The sequence below is a fragment of the Oncorhynchus clarkii genome, chromosome 30 (assembly GCF_045791955.1).
Source record: "Oncorhynchus clarkii lewisi isolate Uvic-CL-2024 chromosome 30, UVic_Ocla_1.0, whole genome shotgun sequence".
Taxonomy (NCBI): Eukaryota; Metazoa; Chordata; class Actinopteri; order Salmoniformes; family Salmonidae; genus Oncorhynchus; species Oncorhynchus clarkii.
In genome coordinates, this window is record NC_092176.1 from 28,743,747 (window position 1) to 28,769,060 (window position 25,314).

The 25,314-nt window shown below is 41.8% G+C and overlaps 1 protein-coding gene across 1 annotated transcript in view; it reads right to left on the minus strand.

The window, feature by feature from the left end:
* Positions 1–2,555: 2,555 nt before the first annotated feature.
* LOC139389792 (lysyl oxidase homolog 2B) overlaps positions 2,556–25,314 on the minus strand; it is a 47,286-nt gene continuing 24,527 nt past the window's right edge. The window contains exons 4-14 of the mRNA XM_071136739.1: positions 24,562–24,773; positions 21,606–21,822; positions 17,021–17,204; positions 14,273–14,424; positions 13,935–14,102; positions 6,596–6,761; positions 5,993–6,233; positions 4,254–4,369; positions 3,830–3,966; positions 3,392–3,503; positions 2,556–2,680 (exon numbers count right to left, since the gene is read on the minus strand). Of these exons, the coding sequence (XP_070992840.1) occupies positions 2,610–2,680; positions 3,392–3,503; positions 3,830–3,966; positions 4,254–4,369; positions 5,993–6,233; positions 6,596–6,761; positions 13,935–14,102; positions 14,273–14,424; positions 17,021–17,204; positions 21,606–21,822; positions 24,562–24,773 (1,776 nt within the window). The 3' untranslated portion in view covers positions 2,556–2,609. The remainder of the gene's footprint in view (positions 2,681–3,391; positions 3,504–3,829; positions 3,967–4,253; positions 4,370–5,992; positions 6,234–6,595; positions 6,762–13,934; positions 14,103–14,272; positions 14,425–17,020; positions 17,205–21,605; positions 21,823–24,561; positions 24,774–25,314) is intronic.

The window sequence follows — 25,314 nt, forward strand, 5'->3', positions numbered from 1 at the left end:
AAAGTAGTTAATTATATAGGGAATAGGGTGCCATTTGGGGCGCAACCTATGCTTGAGACCTGGAGCATTTGTCTAAACTGTGAAGCAGCTTGTCAGGTTTTCTTAACAGCCCTGTTCCTGGGGGTGCTGGAGATAAACCTTACTATACCCGAGTAATGCAGGGCTGCTTACATTTGCACAGGAGACAGTCCTAACACAGTAATGAGGCCTGGATTTACTCCTACCAATGTCAACGGGACGTCCATCTCTCTCTAGTTTTCCCTGAAAGCAGTCACCCAGTGAACAGCTCCAAACGGAATGCATACCATGCTCCTACAAAGTTTGTCATTTGGAGTAGCTTGCTGCAGAAAGTCCAGAGCTTTTGTCGTACGTCAAACTCGTTCTGTCATTTGCTTTATGGACTATGACCTCTTTATGTGTGGCACAATGCACACATAGCTCTCTAACAAATGGCAAGGAAGCATACATGAAAGAGTTAAACTAGTTGTGAGAATGTTGCTGATGCCACACTAAAACAAATTCACTCCCATTGAAGTAATTCCGAATTCAGATGTTAAGGACATCCCTTGGTCATACTGTAGAAATGATAGGAAAGTCAACAGAGCAGTGAAGAACAAACTGTAATGACTATAAATGACCAGAGGGTGGAGATCATTTATCCTCATTGAGAATGATAGAGGCCTCTGGTGGCTAAAAGGCCACATTAGTCCTCTCTATCTCTGTATATACCGAACTGTAGTAGACTACTGCTTTACGGTACACTGCCAAATCACTACCCTAAAGTAAAACAACCAGAAGATGGCAGCAAATTCAAGGGCTGAGGAAATCAAGCACAGCGTGTGATCATGAGGATGGTGGCATAAGGCATCATTTATATCGGGGTGGCAGATAGCAGTTAAGAGTGCTGAGCCAGTAACGGAAAGGTAACTGGTTCGAATCCCTGAGCCGACTAGGTAAAAAAATTGTCTGTGCCCTTGAGCAAAGCACTTAACCCTCATTGCTCCTGTAAATTGCTCTGGATAACAACATCTGCTAAATTACCAAATATCTGAATATCCAACCAACAACTTAGATTTGTTTGCTTTAATATAGTTATCAAACAAAGGACATTATGGATTTTTACACTCCATTCAAGTATACAGTTAGCATAACATACTGTAGCCATTCAGCTGTCACTGTACTGTACCCTCATAAAACAGAGGTTGACAGTTTGGTAGCACCATTATTTTTTTAAAGTACAATAAAATAATGAGACACACATTATTGTACAAAAAAAACTGAAAGGAAAAAGGGAAAAAATGCAATTAAAATCCCTGACTTTTACAACAATAAGTTACTAATATGTTTGCTTGAAAAGATGAGATTGTTTGTGAATGTTGAAAAGGAAACATATGCATGAGAAAATAAAAATGACTTTATTTCTCTCAATATAAGGCACTGAGGGGCATTAGTTGTATCCCTCCATTTTAACTACCGTACTACCGCCACTACTGTTGTGGTGTGGAGTGGACTAATGTCTGCCATTTGGTCACAGTTTTTACATTGGAAAAGGAACTTCTCAGGCACTTGGGACGGGTACTGGGGTTGAATACAGATGTCAGAATGGGAAACATGACAGAATAACTTAAAGATAGAGCGTGTTGACCATAGAAATCTATACCACAGACTAAAAGATTGGTGACGGTAACAACCTTGTACTTCAAAATAATGACATCTACATTTCCAAAGAAAAATAAAATAGAAGACAGGTGAAATTACTACATCACAGGACATCTGTTTGTTAAACACTTCACAACAACAATGCACTTACTGGCAGTTAGTTATTGGATCCTAATGTATTGCATTGTACTATACTGTGTCCTCAATACTCATCGTCATTAAGCTACTTAGAGAGTAGCCTATATGAGGCCCTTACTTTATAAAGCAAATCTATTATTAGATCATGATCAATGAAGTCTGTAGTATTCCCAAATATGTCTTTGTTCATAGTTCAAGAAAGATTTTTGTCAGAGATATTCAACCTCTGCGGAAATGACCTTTGACCTTTGAATGTTCTATCATAAAAAAAAAAAATAAGAAAGTGCAGCAGGATTCACTTTCATTACTGTACATCAGATAACTTACACAGCACCCAAAAGTAGTGCACTATTTTGGGAATAAGGTGCTATTTGGTCTCATCATCACCTCTAGCGGGGAGCATTGGGAATGTATATTTCATGTCTCTAACCCAGGGGTGTGAGAAACTGCATCAGTCCCTTCTTGATCTCAACCAAAGAGCTGGGAGAGGCTGCCTGCTTTTGGGATAAACTAATGAGAGGGGATTGAATTTGAGATGACACAAAGATACATCAAATTATCTGCCTAGGAAGGAGAGGGAATGTCTGAAAGAGGTGGGCAGCGGCCGGTGGGCAGCTTGTCCATATAGCATTCCTAACTAGCAGGGGGATTCTTAACAGCTGTAGTCTTATTGGTGACAAGATAAAAGAGTTTACTCTGGACTGCTGACTGGGGAACAGAGAGAGGGGGGTGGGGGGGGGTCTAGTGGTTGGGGACGTTTTGGCAGTTTCTCTGTGGTGGTGATGGTTGCTCTGTTCTTCTCTTCCATCCTTTTACCTGTGGGTCACCTGGTTGTTCAGTAGCCCAGGGAAGGACTCCTCAGTCTCAGTGCTTAACGATCCACCTGAACAGGAAAGGGACAAATGGTCAACATTTAAAAACGTCTCAACGCTTTACACTTTCAAATCAAAGTTTGCCAGACGTTTTTTAGATTACTAAAGTAGTGTAATGTCAAGATGAAACCAAGTCCCACGACATCAGTTTAAGTGCAACTCCGCCACTTTTCAACCTCATGAATTATCTCCAGTACCAAACCAGTGTCTAAATATGTGAAAAGGGTGTATTTTTATGATCTGTAGTAAAATTATAAGAAGATTGGTCCTAAACAATGCTTGTCTGTGACATCATAGGGTAGGATTAAAAGTAAGAAAAGCAGTGATTTTCAAAACCTTCAACAAGTTTCTAGCCAGAGGAGGGTATTTTCTTGCTCCCCAAGTCACCGCGAATCTCATAGTGTTTGAAAATCACTCAAATGTTGTAACTTTTGATGATGTCATCTGGTAGAACTTATTTTTTTTCTACAACACCGTTTTCACATATGTAGACACTGGTTTGGTGCTGGAGATAATGAATATGAACTTGGCCTTTAACATCCAGCAACTGTATACACCTCCTGCACAAATGAATGGCTGGATCTATACATCTTAACATTAGTCTACTTGTGAGGTCTGCAAACATCCAACTTTCATTTATGAAAGGGGTTGCGGAACAATGCAGTAACACAGAATTTCTGAGGTAAAACAGTCACACAAATTGTGGCACATCATTGTCTTACCATTATGACAGCTGTACATCCATATACGGTGGCCGTCGTATCTACATCTACACTTCATTAAGTTGTTGGAGTAGTCGGACTCAGGCACCTCATAGTTAGGGTTAATAAAAACCTGTTGGAGAGAGCAAAATGCTGTGAATCATTATCCAACACAAAGAGTGGAAATTAACATTGATAATCATAGTTAGGATTTTGCTCAGTTGAATTAAAAAACTCTATATGCATTTTACATTTGTCCAATAAAATTAATGAATTAACTTTATTAGACCTCAATCGATAACATAGGATAATAGTGTAGAGGAATGACCTTGGTTGCGTCCCTAATGGCACTACTTTTGACCAGAGCCTTACGGGCCCTGGGATATATAGGGAATAGGGTGTCATTTAGGACGCATTCCTTCACTGGAAAGACTTTAAGTAAGCAGAAAGGTAATTTACCTGGAATATGTAATCTCCGGGCTTGATGTCTGTGATGTCAATCCACTGGCAGTCAATATCATGTCTGTACGTATCCCAGCAGCCAACAGTGATGCCTTGCTCTCCAAAGTTGGCACACTCGTATCTTTTCTCAATACCTGTCAAGATGACAATAAATCAAAGTTAATCAAAGTAAATACAATGGCACAGAATATTTTGTGAGTGAAAGAGCATGTTGAGCTATTGCTCAGGCTGTATTATATATGTGCTATGCAAGGAGTGAGGAACACTAGGCAGACAAGATAGTATGGGTAGCTAGTCTGTCTGTGTCCCAAATGGAACCCTATTCATATTAGAGTGGACTACTTTTGACCAGGGCCTTATGGACTCTATGTAAGGGATAGAGTGCCATTAGGGACACACATTTATTTATCCAGGCTCTTACCCTCTTCACAGTCAGTGTCCTCCAGACAGAAGCTTGCCTTGTGTCCCTCTGCCACCTTGGTGCCATTGAGGCTGAGCAGGTCATAGTGGGTGAATACCTCCATGCTGTGGTAGTGCCTGGGCACAGCGAGAAAGAGAGAGACACTTCATTTATAAATAGACCTGCCATCTACTGTAGAGTCTATTATATTCTCTCTGAAGCAGATATGTTTTTATACAAGAGCTAGAGACTGTTGAAACATATGGCACTAAGGCAGACACTAAGAAACCCAAAATAAACATTTGCTTTCAAAATTGTATATGTTTAGCGATTCAGATTATATGCATAATCCCACAGGCACTGAGGGTTTTATTTGTGTAAAACTGGTGACTGTGTGAAGCTGCCGACATTGCACAGTTCACCCAATGCCTTGACAGAAAACATCTGAGACGTTTCAGTCTGTGGCCAATTACAGGGCAGCGAACGTATGGAAATGGAAAATGGCTCAAGAACGGAGTTATCTAGAGAGTTCAGTAGAATGTTCCCTTAATGTCAGTCTCCTATAAAAAGACAACTAGGTAGTCATGGTGACCGACAACTATGAGGTAAAATACACTCAGTGACCAGTTTATTAGGTACACCACCCAGTTCACGAAAATGAATCGTTCCTACAGACAGTGAGTCACGTAGCTGTGGCTTGCTTTATAAAGCAAGCAGACAGGCATCGAGGCCAAGCAAGCAGACAGGCATCGAGGCCAAGCAAGCAGACAGGCATCGAGGCCAAGCAAGCAGACAGGCATCGAGGCCAAGCAAGCAGACAGGCTTCGAGGCCAAGCAAGCAGACAGGCATCGAGGCCAAGCAAGCAGACAGGCAGAGGCATTCAGTTACTGTTTGATTAAACGATAGAACGGGCAAAACAAGTGATCTAAGTGACTTTAAGAGTGGTATGATCATTGATGCCAGGCGTGCCGGATCCAGTATCTCAGAAACGGGTGGCCTCCTGGGATTTTCACACACGACAGTGTCTAGGGTTTACAGAGATGCCAGGCGTGCAACAAACAAAAAACATCCAGTCAGCGGCAGTCCTGCGGGAGACAACAGCTCGTTGCACGAGAGAGGTCGAATGAGAATGGCAAGAATCGTGCAAGCTAACAGGCGGGCCACAAACAGACAAATAACAGCGCACTACAACAGTGGTGTGCAGAACGGCATCACGGAATGCACAACTCGTCAATGCTTGTCACAGATGGGCTATTGCAGCCACACCGGGTTACACTCCTATCAGCTAAAAACAAGAAGCGGCTCAAGTGGGCAAGCGATCACCAACACTGGAAAATTGATGAGTGGAAAAACATTGCCTGGTCTGATGAATCCCAGTTCCTGTTGAGTCAGGATTTGGTGTAAGTAGCATGAGTCCATGGATCCATCCTACCTGGAGTCCACGGTACTGGTGTGGGGAATGTTTTCCTGGAACCCTTTATGTCCCTTGATATCAATTACGCAAAGAACAATTCCGACACCTTGTAGAGTCCATGCCCTAAAGAATTGCGTCTGTTCTGGAGGCAAAGGGGGGTCCGACCCGGTACTAGATGGGTGTACCTAATAAACTGTAAACTGAGTATATATCACCATATTAAACAAATAATACAATTCTAGCCTGGATAACATTGCGCATAGCCCTGGGCTAACAACATGCTGTGTGAACAAAGCATATCTTTCAATTTTACAAACAAACAGGAAGGGCCATGGAGCAACTTGCCTATGGCAGTCATGCCACACCCAGGAGTGGCGTCCAGCCTTGGGTCTGAAGTCTGACTGTCCGTTGTTGTGGATCTGGGAGGAGAAGCGCAACAGGCGGCGGTAGGAGTTGGCAGGGGTCTTGCTGGAGGTGGTGGATAGGCAGTTCTCTTCATAAGCACACTGCAGCATGAACATGGGCCTGTCCTCCATATAGGTGGTCTGCTCCACTACCTGGGGGCTCAAGACCAGGTCAGGGGCCGCTGATGGGGAGAGCAGGGAGGGAAGAGGGAGAGAGAGAGAGAGTGGTTAAAAATGTGAGCATACTTCATCATTACAATGTTACAGTTATTATAGTTATTATCTTATAAAAAGGCCAGGACAGACAAATACATGTTTTGGTATTCAACCATTATTATCAGCATTCAATCCAAGGCATCTAGTACTGGTAGACTACTGAGAGGGAAAGGCAATAGGAGCGCTCTTATGCAGCATGAATGAGGTTTTGGCCACACCACATCAAAGGCTAATTATAAAGATAGTGTAAACAGAAAAGTAGCAAATCTGATGTTGAAGAAAGGTACATATTACTTCACATATTTTGTTAGTGTAACAAGCCCCTTACTCTCTGAGCAGGAGACTCCGGCGGCGTTGCGTCCTCCTCCTTTAGGACAGGTGAGGTGAGCTCCGTGGTGCAGGCAGTGGGATAGGGACATCTCCGTGCCAGAACATCTCACCCCACTCATCACCACAGGGTCAGCACTAACCTCTCCTGGCCAGTACCACGTCTCCTAAAGGACAGGGACACAACATGACAGAGGTCAGGCATGTTTTTTATCAGACAGAGAATTTGCGGAACTTGTCCTAGGTTATGTGTTTGTTATGCAATTGTATTATTACATTGTATCATTATACAGTGCCTTCAGAAAGTATTCAGACCCCTTGACCTTTTCCATATGTTACATTACAGCCTAACTCTAAAATTGATTAAATTAAATGTTTTTTCTTATCAATCTACACACTTAATGAAAGCGAAAAACAGGTTTTTGGCCATTTTTGGAAATGTATAAAAAACAGAAATACCTTATTTACATAAGTATTCAGACCCTTTGCTGTGAGACTCAAAATTGAGCTCAGGTGCATCCTGTTTCCATTGATCATCCTTGATATGTTTCTACAACTTGATTGGAGTGCACCTGTGGTAAATCCAATTCATTGGCCATGATTTGGAAAGGCAGACACCTGTCTATATAAAGGTCCCACAGTTGACAGTGCATGTCAAAGCAAAAACCAAGACATGAGGTCGAAGGAATTCTCCGTAGACAGGATCGTGTAGAGAAAAAGGGGAAGGGTACCAAAACATTTCTGCAGAATTGAAGGTCCCCAAGAACACAGTGGCCTCTATCATTCTTAAAATGGAAGAAGTTTGTAATCACCAAGAATCTTCCTAGAACTGACCGACCGTCCAAACTGAAAAATTGCAGGAGAATGTCCTTGGTCAGGGAGGTGACCAAAAACCTGATGGTCACCCTGACAGAGCTCCAGAGTTCCCCTGTGGAGATGGGAGAACCTTCCAGAAGGACAACTATCTCTGCAGCACTCCACCAATCAGGCCTTTATGGTAGAGTGGCCAGACAGAAGCCACTCCTCAGTAAAAGGCACATGACAGCCCGCTTGGAGTTTGTCTAAAGGCACCTACAGGACTCTCATACCAAGATTCTCTGGTCTGAAGAAATCAAGATTGAACTCTTTGGACTGAATGCCAAGTGTCACGTCTGGAAGAAACATGGCACCATCTCTACGATGAAGCACCATCCCTACGGTGAACATCATGCTGTGAGGATGTTTTTCAGCGGCAGGGTCTGGGGAAGATGAACGGAGCAAAGTACAGAGAGATCCTTGATGAAAACCTGCTCCAGAGTGCTCAGGACCTCAGACTGGGGTGAGGTTTTACCTTCCAACAGGACAACAACCCTAAGCACACAGCGAAGACAAAGCAGGAGTGGCTTGTCTCTGAATGTCCCAGCCAGAGCTCGGACTAGAACCAGATCGAACATCTCTGGAGAGACCTGAAAAAAGTTGGGCAGTGACGCTCCCCATCCAACCTGATAAAGCTTGAGCGGATCTGCATAGAATAATGGGAGAAACTCCAAATACAGGTGTGCCAAGCTTGTTTCGTCATACCCAAGAAGTCTCACAGCTGTAATCGCTGCCAGAGGTGCTTCAATAAGGGGGTCTGAAAATGTATGTAAATGTGATATTTAATTCTTTTTTTTATTTTTATATACATTTGCAAACATTTCTAAAAACCTGTTTCTTCTTTGTCATTATGGGATAGTGTGTAGATTGATGAGGGGGGAAAAACAATTGAATCCATTTTAGAATAAGGCTGTAACGTAACAAAATGTGGAAAAAGGGAAGGGGTATGAATATTTTCAGAATGCACTGTATAATGGTGTTAGAACAATATACGGGTAGGATTCAAATTCACAATGGATTCAAGGTAGCAACAAATATAAGCAAAACTATTTTTCTACTAACCACAAGAGGGGGCAGCCTGTTCATTCTCTCTCTAGCTGTATTTAGTAGTGTCACTATTACTTTATTTTGTCCCTCAGACAGAGGCGTCATGCCCATCGGGGGCACAGATGTTCTGTTTAATACTGTTTATATTATATATATATCTATCTATCAATCTATCTATCTATCTATGTATATATATATATATATATATATATATATATATATAAAATACTGAGTGTACTAAAACTGAAGGATACCTGCTCCTTCCATGACTGACCAGGTGAAAGCTATGATTCCTTATACACTGAACAAAAAAATATACACGCAACATGTTTTGATCCCATGTTTCATGAGCTGAAATGAAAGATCCCAGAAAATGTTCAAATGCACAAGAGGCGTATTTCTCTCAAATTGTGTGCACAAATTAGTTTACATCCCGGTTAGTGAGCATTTCTCCTTTGCCAAGATAAACCTGACAGGTGTGGCATATCAAGAAGCTGATTAAAAAGCGAAAAAGAGAATTTGGTAGTACGTCCAATCGACTTCACAACCGCAGACCCACATGTTTGACGTCGTGTGGGTGAGCTATTTGCGAAGAGTGCCCCATGGTGGTGGTGGGGTTATGGTATGGGCAGGCATAAGCTATGGACAACGAACACAATTGCCTTTTAGTGATGGCAATTTGAATGCACAGAGATACTATGACGAGATCCTGAGGCCCACTGGGAGGCCCATATTTCTAAAGGTATCTCTGACCAACAGACACATATCTGTATTTCCAGTCATGTGAAATCAATAGATCAGGGTCTAATGAATGTATTTAAATTGACTGAATTCCCTTACATGAACTGTAACTCAGTCAAATATTAGAAATTGTTGCATGTTGCATTAATATCATTGTTCAGTTTATACAGTACTAGTCAAAAGTTTGGACACCCCCACTCATTCAATGGTTTTGCTTTATTTTTTTACCATTTTCTAGATTATAGAATAACAGTGAAGACATCAAAACTATGAAATAACACATATGGAATCATGAAATAACCAAAAAAGTGTTAAACAAATCAAAATATATTTTATATTTTGATTCTTCAAAGTTTCCACCCTTTGCCTTGACAGCTTTGCACACTCTTGGCATTCTCTCAACCAGCTTCACCTGGAATGCTTTTCCAACAGTCTTGAAGGAGTTCCCATATATGCTGAGCACTTGTTGGCTGCTTTTCCTTCACTCTGCAGTCCAATTCATCCCAAACCATCTCAATTGGGTTTAGGTCGGGTGATTGGGGAGGCAGCACTCCATCACTCTCCTTCATGGTCAAATAGCCCTTACACAGCCTGGAGGTGTGCTTTGGGCCATTGTCCTGTTGAAAAACAAATGGCACAGTGGTCTAAGGTACTGCATTGCAGTTGCTAGCTGTGCCACTAGAGATCCTGATTCGAGTCCAGGCTCTGTCGCAGCACATTTGGCCCAGCGTTGTTCGGGTTAGGGGAGGGTTTGACCGGCAGGGATGTCCTTGTCCAATCGCGCTCTAGCAACTCCTGTGGCGGGCCAGGCGCATGCACTCTGACACAGTCGCCAGGTTTACAGTGTTTCCTTCGACACATTGGTGTGGTTGGCTTCCGGGTTAAGCAGGCATTGTGTCAAGAAGCAGTGCGGCTTGGTTGGGTCGTGTTTCGGAGGACGCATGGCTCTCGACCTTTGCCTCTCCCGAGTCCGTACGGGAGTTGCCGCGATGAGACAGGAATGTAACTACCAATTGGATACCACAAAATTGGGGAGAAAAGGGGTAAAATAAAAACATAAATAATAATAGAAAAACAAATGATAGTCCCACTAAACGCAAACTGAATTGGATGGCATAACGCTACAAAATGCTGTGGTAGCCATGCTGGTTAAGTGTGCCTTGAATTCTAAATAAATCACAGACAGTGTCACCAGCAAAGCAGCCCCACACCATCACAACTCCTCCTCTGTGCTTCACGGTTGGAACCACACATGCAGATGTCATCTGTTCACCTACTCTGAGTCTCACAAAGACATAGCGGTTGAAACCAAAAATCTCAGATCTGGACTCATCAGGCCAAAGGACAGATTTCCACCGGTCTAATGTCCATTGCTCATGTTTCTTGGCCCAAGAAAGTCTCTTCTTATTAGTCACCTTTGGTAGTGGTTTCTTTGCAAAAATTATACCATGTCTCCTCTGACCAGTTGATGTTGAAATGTGTCTGTTACTTGAGGCATTTATTTGGGCTGCAATCTGAGGTGCAGTTAACTTATCCTCTGCAGCAGAGGTAACTCTGGGTCTTCCTTTCCTGTGGCGGTCCTCATGAGAGCCAGTTTCATCATAGCACTTGATGGTTTTTGCGACTGCACTTGAAGAAACTTTAAAACTTCTTGAAATGTTCTATATTGACTGACCTTCATGCCTTAAGGTAATGATGGACGTGTTGTTTCTCTTCACATATTTGAGCTGTTCTTGCCATAATATGGACTTGGTCTTTTACCAAATAGGGCTATCTTCTGAATACTTTGTCACAACACAACTGATTGGCTCAAATGCATTAAGAAGTTAAGAAATCCCACAAATTAACTTTTAACAAGGCACATCTGTTAATTGAAATGCATTCCAGGTGACTAATTCATTAAGCTGGTTGAGCGAATACCAAAGGTGTGCAAAGCTGTCATCAAGGCAAATGGTGGCTACTTTGAAGAATCTCAAATATAAAATATATTTAGATTAGTTTAACACTTTTTGGGTTCTTACATGATTTCATATGTATTATTTCATAGTTTTGTAGTCTTCACTATTACTCTACAATGTAGAAAATAGTAAAAATAAAGAAAAACCCTGGGATGAGTAGGTGTGTCCAAACTGTTGACTAGTACTGCATATATAGGAGGTCAGCATCTTCACTGTTGATGTTGAGATTGGTGTTTTGCAGGTACTATTTAACGAAGCTGCCAGTTGAGGACTTGTGAGGTGTCTGTTTCTCACCGGGGCCTCCCACTCTTTCTATTTCTGGTTAGAGCCAGTTTGCGCTGTTCTGTGAAGGGAGTAGTACACAGCGTTGTACAAGATCTTCAGTTTCTTGGCAATTTCTCGCATGGAATAGCTTTCATTTCTCAGAACAAGAATAGACTGATGAGTTTCAGAAGAAAGTTCCTTGTTTCTGGCCATTTTTAGCCTGTGCTCAAACCCACAAATGCTGATGCTCCAGATACTCAACTAGTCTAAAGAAGGCTAGTTTTATTGCTTCTTTAATCAGATCAACAGTTTTCAGCTGTGCTATCATAATTGCAAAAGGGTTTTCTGATGATCAATTAGCCTTTTAAATTATAAACTTGGATTAGCTAACACAACGTGCCATTGAAAGTGATGGTTGCTGATAATGGGCCTCTGTAGATTTTCCATAAAATAACCTGCCGTTTCCAGCTACAATAGTAATTTAGAACATTAACAATGTCTACACTGTATTCTGATCGATTTGATGTTATTTTAATGGACAAAAAAAATGTGCCTTTCTTTCAAAAACAATAACATTTCTAAGTGACCCCAAACTTTTGAACGGTAGTGAATATATTAAAAGATGTTGTTGATGTTGTTTCTGTGTAATACTATTAGCAACCTAGCCATTTTATGAATTTGGCTTTAGCTAGCCCAGTTAGGTTCCCAATGAGGTAGTAGAGTCACTATCAGCTGTGTCACTACTACCTCATAACTAGCTTCCAAGAAGCCATTTCAGACTATCATCAAGTTAGAGTAGCTAGCTTGTCTAATTATCTTAGCTGGCATGGTTGGTAGACTTTAGAAAAGCAGCAATAACTAAATGTACTGAATAAGACTCACATTCCTTTCAATCTTTTTTCCCAGAGGCATAGAATCATATTTAGTTTCTTTAATAAAAAAAGAATCACAAGTCAGGAAGATACAGACAGCTCAAGATGTATGCTTAGATATTCAGAAAGATATATATATATATATATATATGGAATCAAGCATAATGGTTATAGCTCTAAAATGCAGACTAAAGCTAAAAAATTATAAATTGTCCATCTTCCCTAGCCCCCCTCCGGACCCCCCCCCCCTTCCCTCAGCCATCCTCACGTACTTTGTGCACCCTCAGATTATTTGGGTGCATGACACCCATACCCTCAGATATCCTTGTAGTGTAGCCATCACAAATATTAAAACAACCTACAGTCTATGAAATAGATAAGCTTTCAATGTATTCATATTAAGCTGTTATTCAGTAGTCATTCCTCTGCTTCGAGGTAAACTAGACAGCCTACAATAACATATTGTCCCTACATTGCAATTTCCACTCATAAATCTCTGGTTTGAAAGCAATATAATTTCTACTACTCCAAGGTTTACAGATATTTTCCAAACCAACTATTACTGTAATCAAGCAGTCTTGTAAAATCCATTTGCTCCAACAAATACTCTTCTGTCTGACTGGAAGGTCTCCTTACTGCTTTGCAGGTGGAAACAGTTTACAGAAACAGTTCACAGAAAGAGTTCAGTCCTACATCAGTGAGTTACTGTATATTTCACCCTTGGCAACTACAGACACACACTAACACACTTATATTTACAGCACTGACTGAAGGCCCTAATTTGGGAAAGCTCTAATTTGGGATGGCAATGACGTAAAAAAGACAATGGAAAAGTTTAGACTCACAACAGCCATAAATATTACCTCCTTGGCGATTGTAATTGTCAGTACACAGAATTCTTTTAATTACAAAATCTAATTCCAACCAAACTACTAAAAACACACCTTTCACAGAGTGAAAACCCACACTTCAATGTCTTCCCAGTCTGATGTGACTCTGCTCAGCACAGTCGGTACAGTTTGTGAGGTTGGTGGTGTCAATAAAACATCAAGGAGCCAAGGAACATCATTAAAGTATCAATGATTCCTCTAATTATACGAGATTATAACGAACAACACGGAAACATTTTGCACTTAATCAAAGCAGATTTTTATTTGAGTCTGTGTCTGGTAGGTAGTTGCGTGATCTTATTTTGACACACAGATCTGGAACTAGCCCTTCTAAGAACAGTAATCTTATCTACCTTCTGCCCGTAACACTCCAAGATACTTCACCCCTGAATTACCACTTCCACCTCTGTTATGTCATAGTCTGGAATAGGATAGAAACACATAAACCTTTTTTCCCTTAGGGCCCAGACTTTTACTCACTGTAAACAGCAGTCATTGTTTTGCCTGCTACAACTTGTATGTCTGTAGATCATACACGTAAGAGAGAGGCCTCCTATTCCATCCATTAATTAAATATGAATGTGTAACTGTACTGTAATGCTGCTGAGAGACCTGCTGCATGTTTGGTCGTCAAAGTCGTCAAAGCAGGAATTTGTTCTTAATTGATTTACCTGTATAAATAAAGGTTAAATAAATAAATAAATGATTCTCACCTGGAAGGCATTACTGGCGAAGCCCAGGCCTAGCTGTCTGCATACCACCATGGCCTCCATGGTTCCCCAGCCATCGCTGCACACCGTGCCCCACACCAAGGAGCCGTTCCTCTCCACCAACGCCTCCACGCGCCCCTCGTATGGGTTACGCCCCCCACTCAGACGCAGCTGCACAGAGAGAGACACAACACAGGAGAGATCTTTAGCTACTATCACATACGGAGCAATAGGAATACTATAAGATTCTACATCATTATTCATCAACCAATGACTGAGACAAAAAAAGAAGAAGAATGTTTATTGATCATGATTTATGGTTTATCAAGTTGAGCACTCACCCTCTCCTGGAAGCCCATGGCTGGAACGTTACACGTGACGGCTGCATCTTCCTCATGGCTACAGCCCAAAGACTCCTTGTTGAAGAAACACTCTGTGACAGACTTCTCAAACCCAGAGCACTTCACCTCATTCATATGGACTGGGCCCATACCTGGGAAACAGGAACAGGGGAAGAATACTGGTAAGAGCCGGGCCGAGTAGGGTTAGGTTGCATTGACAACACATTTAGCACATTCTGTCTAATTACATTCATCTGTCTAATACATAATGGAGCATGTTAACAGGGAATAAATGGAACCATAGAAAACCTAAGTCAGAGATTCAGTGTGTCAGTTCACAACCTCTATACATGATGTGTTTTATCTGTGTTCCATGATAAAAGTTCTATCTGTGACTTATTTTCCTGGAAGCCTTAGTTACAGGGACAGTGTTCTTTCCTCCTTGACAGTAAATCATGTTGGAAATTATTTTTCCAAAAGGAACAACCAGTCCAGAATTCTTGCTCTCTGCGTCCCAAAAAGGAACCATATATAGTGCACTACTTTTGACCAGATGCAACATAGGGCTCTGGTCAAAAGTAGTGCTTTACGTGGGGGAATAGGGTGCCATTTGAGACAGCCACTGTCTGCTGTTTCCATGTTCCATAATGTGCCATTATCCTGGAATTTACTACTCCTTTCCAGTCTCACGCCTGGGTGGACTAGCTTGCAGATGAAACGATTAATAGCTGTACCTATTTGGAAAACAGCAGTGTGCAATTCCTTTCAACCCTGTTATAGGGGTATATTATGGGAAACACAGTAACAAGAAAATATACCATCTACTTCAGCAGACACTTCAGTCTCACTCAAAACAGGCAAATTATTTAAAGACACAGTTACTGTAGCCTACATGCAGATCTGCTGACTACATAGTTTTGACAAGAAGAGAGTCAGTGATACATATATGGGGGAGGGGGGGGGGGGGGGGGGTACATGCCTCAGTTATTGGTTAAGCCCTCCATTTGGCTCATACAGTAAAAGAAGAAACACCATGGTAACCAATATCCCCGTAGGTAACATTGAGTTAGAGGACAATTTACAGTCACACTGTAACGACTCTCGTGGGTTGAAGAAGGAGACCAAAGTGCAGCGTGGTAGGCGTTCATGATTTTTAATAATCTGAACACCGCAACAGAATAACATAGTAGAAAAAAACAAAAGCGCACAGTTCTGTCAGGCAACAAAACAGCTAAACAGAAAATAACTCCCCACAAAACCCAAATGGAAAATCACAACTATTATATGATCCCCAATCAGAGACAACGATAGACAGCTGCCTCTGATTGGGAACCACACATGGCAAAAACAACAAAGAAATTGAAAACATAGAAACAGAAAACATAGAATGCCCACCCTAATCACACCCTAACCTAACCAAAAATAGAGAAATAAAAGGCTCTCTAAGGTCAGGGCGTGACACACACCCACAAACCAGAACTTACAGGAATGCACCCCATAATTAGGGAAACTGGTCAATAAAGTGAAGGTCCTCTTTTGGGCAGAGCCCATGTCCCTCGAGGGGAAGGCGAGGCCTTCCAAACTGATAAGGGAGTTGATACATGATGTACTCTTTATATATAGTATTTCTCTCCACTACAGCCTTTCAATTACAGTACTGGAATATAGCAAGTATGGGCTTGCATTGTTCGTCTCTGTCACGACTTCCGCCGAAGTTGGTGCCTCTCTTTGTTCGGGCGGCGTTCGGCGGTCGACGTCACCGGCTTTCTAGCCTCAACCAATCTACATTTCTTTTACCATTTGTTTTGTCTGTATTGTACACACCTGGTTCCCATTACGTTTGAATTATTTCCCTATTTAACCCTCTGGAGCCATCATGGTTTTGTGCGTGTTTATTGTTGTCAGTTGTCTCGTTTATGTGATTCTGGATTTTCGTCCTCCTTGTTAGAAGATTATTTTTGAGTAAAGTTTCTATTATTACTCATCTCTGTGTCCTGCGCCTGACTCCGCCTTACCCACATCACCTAGACTCTGGGCCTTTATTCAGAAAGCGTCAGAGTAGGAATGCTGATCTAGGAACAGGTCCCGCTTTTCCATTTTGAGATCATTATGATCTCAAAGGACAAACGGATCCTAAATCAACGCTTCTACTCTGTGAAGCTTTATGAATATATTACATTTCAATATCCCAGCCAGTTCCGGTCCTCCAGGGGGGTTCCTATTGTTTAAGTCAAGGTGAATTAGTGTGGGGCTTAAAGAGTCCGCAAAGAAGGGATAGTATTACAGACTATGATATCTTTTGGACATGTTCCCTTTGTAACATTTGGTGCGCAGATGTAGCTCTACCCTACACAACTGAGCTGTTCATGTTCATTGTTCTTTATATTTCAGGAATTCAAGTCGTTATCCTATTGGTACTCGAGCTTTGTGCAGTTATGCCCATGTTTCTTGATTGACTGTTGATTGATAACGGTGAATCAAACCAAATATTTCTCATACAACTGCTCGAAAAGAAGAGACCAGTAAAACCTCATTGACCTCAGTCATTCCGATTTTGATTACTTCTGTAATAAGAATTATGTGTATTGTTAATCTATCCAAGGCCTTCTACACAGAGGCAATATTCAAATAGTCAACTTCATCTTCAGCCAAGTCAACTGCAAGACGGACCAATATGTTGGCCTGCCCATCATGTACTTGTCCAGATGTAGTATTGTTGTTATAAGTAGGACTGATTCTAATCCCTACCCTGTCCAAGCCGACCACCAGACAAGGCCTCCTTGGCACTCCCGAAGCCCAGTTCTCGACACACCACTGTGGCTGACAGCAGGCTCCAGTTATCATCACAGATGGTTCCCCACTCGCCATTCTTCAGCACCTCCACACGACCTTCCCCTACGATGGCGCCACCTCGCAGACGCACCAACGGTTGCTGCAGGAACAAGAGAGAGATCACTCATAGTAAGGCTGAGTTATTCAAACACTCAAAGCAAGCTATTATGTTGCATTAACATAACAATGAAACATGAAAGACAATAGGTGGGGTTTCAAGACAATAGAAGGTCAGGTTATTATGCCTTATTGGTCCGAGAAGCAGAATTACAGAGTTCAACTTTCTATAAATGAATGACTCTTGAGCCTGAGAAATATATAACTAATATATAACTAGAGGGGGCCATCCATAAAGAGTTACAAAACTCTGTCTTGAGTTGGCTCTTTCCAAGACGTTCAGAGAAGCTAGAAGGGTGGAATGAAGACTGTGAGGCTACAGTCAGGTAAATGTTACTCCCATTAATGGTTTTGGCAAATTGGAAGTGTTTAATTTAACAAGGGGATACACGAGTAGCATAACTGTATCTTATTTACGTGGATTTGTAATTACAAACAGCAATGCACAGGTGTTTTCATGCAGTTTAGGATTTGCTCTGCTTTGTGGTTTGTGTTCCCATTCCAAAAAAGGAAACTATAACATATATTTATTCCCAGTGCAAGAATATTCTAAATAGGTATCTAAAATCAAATTAAAAAAATACCAAAACCATCATAAAATGTGTACATATCCAAAAGCAGTATTTGGGTAAGTATTTGTTTTACAACTAAATATTTCTTAGGTGAAACTGTGGCACTTGAAGAGGGAAAAAGGTATTAGAAAAGGGGATTGACACAATCTGAACCCAAGCAAGGACAGGAATGGCATTCTGAAATATACACTACCGTTAAGAAGTTTGGGGTCACTTAGAAATGTTCTTGTTTTTGAAAGAAAAGCACATTTTTTGTCCATTAAAATACAATCAAATTGATCAGAAATACAGTGTAGACATTGTTAATGTCGTAAATGACTATTGTAGCTGAAAACGTCTGTTTTTATATGGAATATCTACATAGGCGTACAGAGGTCCATTATCAGCAACCATCCCTCCTGTGTTCAAATGGCACGTTGTGTTAGCTAATCCAAGTTTATCATTTTAATAGGCTAATTGATCATTAGAAAACCCTTTTGCAATTATGTTAGCACAGCTGAAAACTGTTGATTTGATTAAAGAAGCAATAAAACTGGCCTTCTTTAGACTAGTTGAGTATCTGGAGCATCAGCATTTGTGGGTTCGAGTACAGGCTCAAAATGTCAAGAAACAAAGACTTTTCTTCTGAAACTCATCAGTCTATTCTTGTTCTGAGAAATTAAAGCTATTCCATGCGAGAAATTGCCAAGAAACGGAAGATCTTGTACAACGCTGTGTTCTACTCCCTTCACAGAACAGCGCAAACGGACTCTAACTAGAATAGAAAGAGGAGTGGGAGGCCCCGGTGCTCAACCGAGCAAGAGGACAAGTACATTAGAGTGTCTAGTTTGAGAAACAGACGCCTCACAAGTCCTCAACTGGCAGCTTCATTAAATAGTACCCGCAAAACACCAGTCTCGACGTCAACAGTGAAGAGGCAACTCTGGGATGCTGGCCTTCTAGGCAGAGTTCCTCTGTCAAGTGTCTGTGTTCTTTTGCCCATGTTAATCTTTTGTTTTTATTGGCCAGTCTGAGATATGGCTTTTTCTTTGCAGCTCTGCCTAGATGGCCAGCATCCTGGAGTCGCCTCTTCACTGTTGAAGAGAGCAGGGAGGCAGGCAGGCCTACACTACAGCACTTGCTGTGCAAAATAGAGGTGGGAGAAAGGGTGAAATAGAGGAGAGAGAGAGAGAAGGTAAAATGGTGGGTGGAGAAAGAGGGTGAAATGAGAGAGAGAGAGAGAGAGAGAGAGAGAGAGAGAGAGAGAGAGAGAGAGAGAAAAAATGAGAGAGAGAGAGAGAGAGAGAGAGAGAGAGAGAGAGAAAATGAGAGCGAGTGAAATGAGAGAGAGAGAGAGAGAGAGAGAGAGAGAGAGAGAGAGAGAGAGAGAGAGCACAGCACAGCACAACCTTGCCATTGAGAAAGGTAGACACAGGAAAACCTGGCTCCCTGTAGAGGAAAGGCTGTGCAACCCCTGCCCAACAGCACCACTGCACAACAGCAGAACCTGAGACAGAGCTGCATCTCGTGACTAAATGTAAAACATGTCAAACAATTAGTGTGACATTTCCCCATTATTCAAGGTTTCAAAGACCTCTCTGATGAGAATAAGCTACCTGTCCTGTTGAGGGAGGATGCAGAGAGCTGTGGGTTGGCAGCGCACTACATTGCTGCCTGCCATAAGATGAGGGACAGTGTCTGCTGTCTGCACATGTCCTCTACTGTATGCTTAGAGGACATGAGAGAAATGAGAGAGAAATGAGAGAGAGAGAGAGAGAAATGAGAGAGAGAGAGAGAGAGGGTGAAATAGAGGAGAGAGAGGGTGCAATAGAGGAGAGAGACAGAGAGGGTGAAATATAAGAGAAAGGGTGAAATAGAAGAGAGAGAGTGTGAAATAGAGGAGGGGGAGAGGGTGAAATAAAGGATTAGATCACAGCCAGAGAAAATATCTGTTAGTGCAGATTCCCACAAGATGTTTGCATGGACGAGCATGAATTATCTACTACCCACAGATCTTGAGTCCATGATGAATCACTTATACTAATATTCAAAACATCTGCAGATGGGCTTCACAAAGCATTGAGTGTCAGAGTAACAGTAACGCAGAAAACCCCATTGTCTATCGATCTCCCACAGGATTCATCAGATCAGAGATAAAATAGCCCACTCAGTTTTACAGTATGTAGTTAAACCCCCACAGCTACAGTACCAGTCAACAGTTTGGACACACCTACTCATCAAAAGGGTTTTCTTTATTTTATTTTTTACAATTTTCTACATTGTAGAAAAATAGTAAAGACATCAAAATAACACATATGGAATCATGTAAACATTAGTAACCAAAAAAGTGTTAAACAAATCTAAATATATTTTATACTTTGATTCTTCAAAGTTGCCAACCTTTGCATTGATGACAGCTTTGCACACAGCTTTGCACACACACTTGGCATTCTCTCAACCAGCTTAACCTGGAATGCTTTTCCAACAGGCTTAAAGGAGTTGCCACATATGCTGAGCACTTGTTGGCTGCTTGTCCTTCATTCTGTGGTCCAACTCATGTCAAACCATCTCAATTGGGTTGCGGCCAGGTGATTGTGAAGGCCAGGTCATCTGATGCAGATCTCCATCAATTAAGTGTGCCTTGAATTCTAAAAAAAATCACTAACAGTATCACCAGAAAAACACCCCCACACTTCCTCCTCCATGCTTCACGGTGGGAACCACAGATGCGGAGATCATCCGTTAACCTACTCTGAGTCTCACAAAGCCATGGCGGTTGGTACCAAAAATCTCAAATTTGGACTCATCAGACCAAAGGACAGATTTCTACCAGTCTAATGTCCATTGCTCGTGTTTCTTGGCCCAAGCAAGTCTCTTCTTATTATTGGTGTCCTTTAGTAGTGGTTTCTTTGCTGCAATTTGACCATGAAGGCCTGATTCACGCAGTCTCCTCTGAACAGCTGATGTTGAGATGTGTCTGTTACTTGAAATCTATGAAGCATTTATTTGGGCTGCAATTTCTGAGGCTGGTAACTCTAATGAACTTATCCTCTGCAGCAGAGGTAACTCTGCGTCTTCCTTTCCTGTGGCTGTCCTCATGAGAGCCAGTTTCATCATAGCGCTTGATGGTTTTGCGACTGCACTTGAAGAAACTTTAACTTGAACTTTTCCATATTGACTGACCTTCATGTCTTAAAGTAATTATGGACTGTCGTTTCTCTTTGCTTATTTGAGCTGTTCTTGCTATAATATGGACTTGGTCTTTTACCAAATAGGGTTATCTTCTGTATACCACCCCTACCTTGTCACAACACAACTGATTGGCTCAAATGCATTAAGAAGTTAAGAAATTCCACAAATTAACTTTTAACAAGGCACATCTGTTAATTGAAATGCATTCCAGGTGATTACCTCATGAAGCTGGTTGAGAGAATGCCAAGTGTGTGCAAAGCTGTCATCAAGGCAAAGAGTGGCTACTATTTGGTTAACACTTTTGGTTACTACATGATTCCATATGTTTTATTTCATAGTTTGATGTCTTCACTATTATTCTACAATGTAGAAAATAATCTAAATAAAATAAAACCCTTGAATGAGTAGGTGTGTCCAAACTTTTGACTGGTACTGTATTTTCCCTACCTATGTTTTATTTGCCATAACCAGGCAGTGGCACAACATAAATCAGTCCAATTCCAAAGAGGGTGACAGAATCATAGAAATAGAATCACTAGAACATGCATCCCCATTCAAGTCAATAGATCTGGCTATATCTGCTCTATTGATTATATTTATATGGACAGAATGCATTGGTTTAGTGAGTCCATGGTGCCTACCTCCTGCCTGAAGGCCTTTCTGAAGCCAGTCATGGGGGTTGGGGAGAAGGCTCTTCCTGGCACACAGCTGACAACCACAGGTGTGCCCCCTCCACATGTGCTGTTGGCCTTCTCTGCCACGGCATGGCCCAGCTTGCAGCTCGACAGGTGCGCCTCATTTCCAGTGCAGTTGACTGAGTAGTCCCAATAATTGGGCTTTCTCCTGCGAGCAAACATCCTGAGAACACAGGGAAAACATAAAGTAGTCAAATAATAACACATTTTAGACAGACATTTCATTCAATATTTACACAAGGCTGCTATCCCGTTTTCCCTAACACCTACCGTACATACAGCATTAACTGTATGTAGTCAACTTGTTGCTAAATACTGCTAAAGACTCATATCTCTCTATCTAACTTTAAGCACTAGCTCACATATCACTGCACCTGTACATAGCCCATCTGTAAATAGCCCTTCCAACTACCTCATCCCCATACTGTTATTAATATTTTTTTGCTCCTTTGCACCCCAGTATCTCTACTTGCACATTCATCTTCTGAACATCTATCACTCCTGTGTTTAATTGCTAAATTGTAATTATTTTGCCGCTATGGCCTATTTATTGCGTTACCTCCCTTACCTCATTTGCACACACTGTATATAGACTTTTCTATTGTGTTATTGACTGTATGTTTGTTTATTCCATGTGTAACTCTGTGTTGTTGTTTGTGTCACACTGCTTTGCTTTATCTTGGCCAGGTCGCAGTTGTAAATGAGAACTTGTTCTCCACTGGCCTACCTGGTTAAATAAAGGTGAAATAAAATAAAAAAGTAAAAATAACAGCGCTAGTCCGATAACAAAGGGTTCAGTATTAGGCTACAGGTGTGCCTGTTTAGTCTGTGATGTGAACAACAGGTGATTGAGGTCTTCCAGGCATGCAGGGATGTTAATTAATTCCTTTACTTTTCAATGGTGAGCCAACCAACGTGTTTAATGAACGTTTATGGCAGCACAGCCTGTCCTTGTCCTGTCTCTTCATCACATGTCTTAGAGGTGTACATGAAAGCAGATTAAAGAGGACGGGAGGAGACACACACACAGCATTTGTTTTCCATTTGGAACCTGGATAAAAGAACATTGCGGATCACTGTCCGGAACCCATCCAAAGCCTGCGTTCTAAGCCTCTGAGTCTGTGGGGGGACATACAGAAGTTGTGAGTGAAGGATGGATAAATAGAACTAAGGGGAAAAAGCATCTTGATCCGTTCAAATGTGTTCAAGCAGCAGCTGTGAAGGTTCAACCAAGTAAAAACTGAACATGGTAGGAGCGGTAGGAGCTGTAAACTCAAAACATATTACATAAGTCACATTAGGCAATTGGATCAGTGATCTATTGTTACTTTTCATCAGCTTGAAAGTTTGCGCGTGCTACCAAAAATTTGCTTTTGAAATGATTACATACCACAGCACACATAAACCATTGAAAAGCACAGATGACGTCTACTAAATCCTATGCTCTCCAAATAATTTGGAATATGCTAAGCGGGCCAACAGAGGCATTTGAACAGAGACCAAGTTTGGATTATGAAAGAACTGTAGACCTTGGCTGTCTGCCGCCGCCTGGACCAAACGGCAGACTATAAAAACACATTCTGCACGTTTCATAAGTTTCAAGCGGTTGCATGCCGGCAGTCACGTAGATGGAAAGTAGGGTGCTGCTGTATTGTGGTTACCTAAGCAGAGGAACCTTCTCTCCCTCTCTGCCCTGAATGAGACAGTAAATTCAAGGATGGCTTCAGAGCTAGAGACAAGGTCTCAAGGTTTGAAGTGATTAATTAACTGCTGGCTATTCCTCTGCAGGTTTCCACGTGTAAATAAGAGTTAGATCCTTCCCCAGCCCAGTCAGTACCGGATTACAACTACTTTAAGGAATGCACTGATCCTGGATATATACATACGAAGGGGGGAGGGGTTACTTAAGTTCTATGAGAGTGTTTGATGTGAAGCAGAATAAATAAAGTTTCTGTAGAATTCAGCATTATTGCTCTGTATTAGGGCAAATATGTTCTGTATGCAATATATAAGTCAAACAGCAAAGATCTAAAAGATTTATCCACCACGGTAGGGTAAGAAGCTCAAAGTTCTGGTGAGTTGTCAGTCTGTTGAATAACAGCCTGAACTTTCAGTAGCATAGTGGGGTTAAAAAGTAACCACATAGGTTCATAGTTTTCACCATGGGAGAACTCTGAGTTGACATCCCTCTCCAGTGTTTAAGAGTCAAGGTGTCTGTGTAATGTGTACCAAGAATGAATCTTGACTGAGATAAGGTATGGGTCTGTCAACGGCTTGTTGCCCTGGGCCTGGGATAGTAACTGTCCATGGTACATCGCCTCCCCAGGCTTAATACATCTGAAGATGAATAAAGGGCTGTGCCTGACCAAACCAAACAAGTTGACATAATAAGAATATGTACAGCAGAGGAGGCTGGTGGGAGGAGCTTTAAGAGGAAGGGCTCATTGTATTGGCTGGAATGGATTAAATGGAAGTCAAGCATGTGGTTTCCATGTTTGATATGTTAAATAAGATTTCATTTGTTCCATTCCAGCCATTACATTGAGCCCATCCTCCTATAGCTACTCCTACCAGCCTCCTCTGATGTACAGTAGTGTCCTGTCCAGGGGGTGTACTTGTACATTCAGCTGCCTCACACTACAGAAACAGGAGATAGGGTAGGAGTCTATGTGCCATTCTGGCATGGACACGGCTTACTTACTTATGTTTACAGTAGTCCTGCTCCATAACACTCCAGTAAAATGGAACCTGCTGCTGCCACTGCCCATCCATAGAGACACATATAGTATTCCTTTCTACACTCTCATCCCTTTCATCAAAGAATGGCAGGAGCGCATTGTGGCCTTAATTCCCATAGAGGACCAAGAGGATTCAGTTAAACAAAGACCCATCCCTCACTCACTTGTAGACTCTGGCATTGTACTTCCTCTCTCCGGGGAAACCGAACATGCCACAGATAACTCTGCTGTTGTGCTTCGTCCACTCCGCATCACAGATCTGCTTCCATTTCCCCCCGTCCTTCACCTCCACGTAGCCCTCTGTCACAGGGACGCGTTTGCGGTACGACGACAGAATGGCCCGGATACGCACATCCTCCACTTGAATGTTTAAACTCTGTGAAGAAAAATGTGATATGATTCATTTCACATGAATAGGCCAAGTCGTCTCTTCCTCTGCGGTCCTCTATGGTCCTCTCTTCCTCACTGCTCTCTTACTTATTTATCTGGAAATAATCGCTCCAAATGTGTCTGCATTTTGACAGTTTGCCCTTGTTATATAGCCATATAATGAATGTAAGGCACTCACCCTCCGGCACCAACCCCACAACATTGCATTCCCTTGTAAAGCCTCTCCAGCTTACCCAAACATTTTTACAATCCTATCACCTAGTGAATCACAGGCCAGACCCAGCTGTGCTACAACTGCTTGGGTTTTGAACAAGGATATCAAAGGAGTGACCATGGCAACTCATACAACACTTTCAAGTCATGTTTTAAAGGGTGTCACTGGACAGATGCTGGTAGGTGACGAAGATCCAGTTTAGGATCAAAAGTTTATTAAACACTTTCGGAGCATTATGCAAGATTTACTTTTTGATCCTAGTCGTGAAAATCCAGATACTTAATTTATTGTAATATCACAATAATATTGTTGA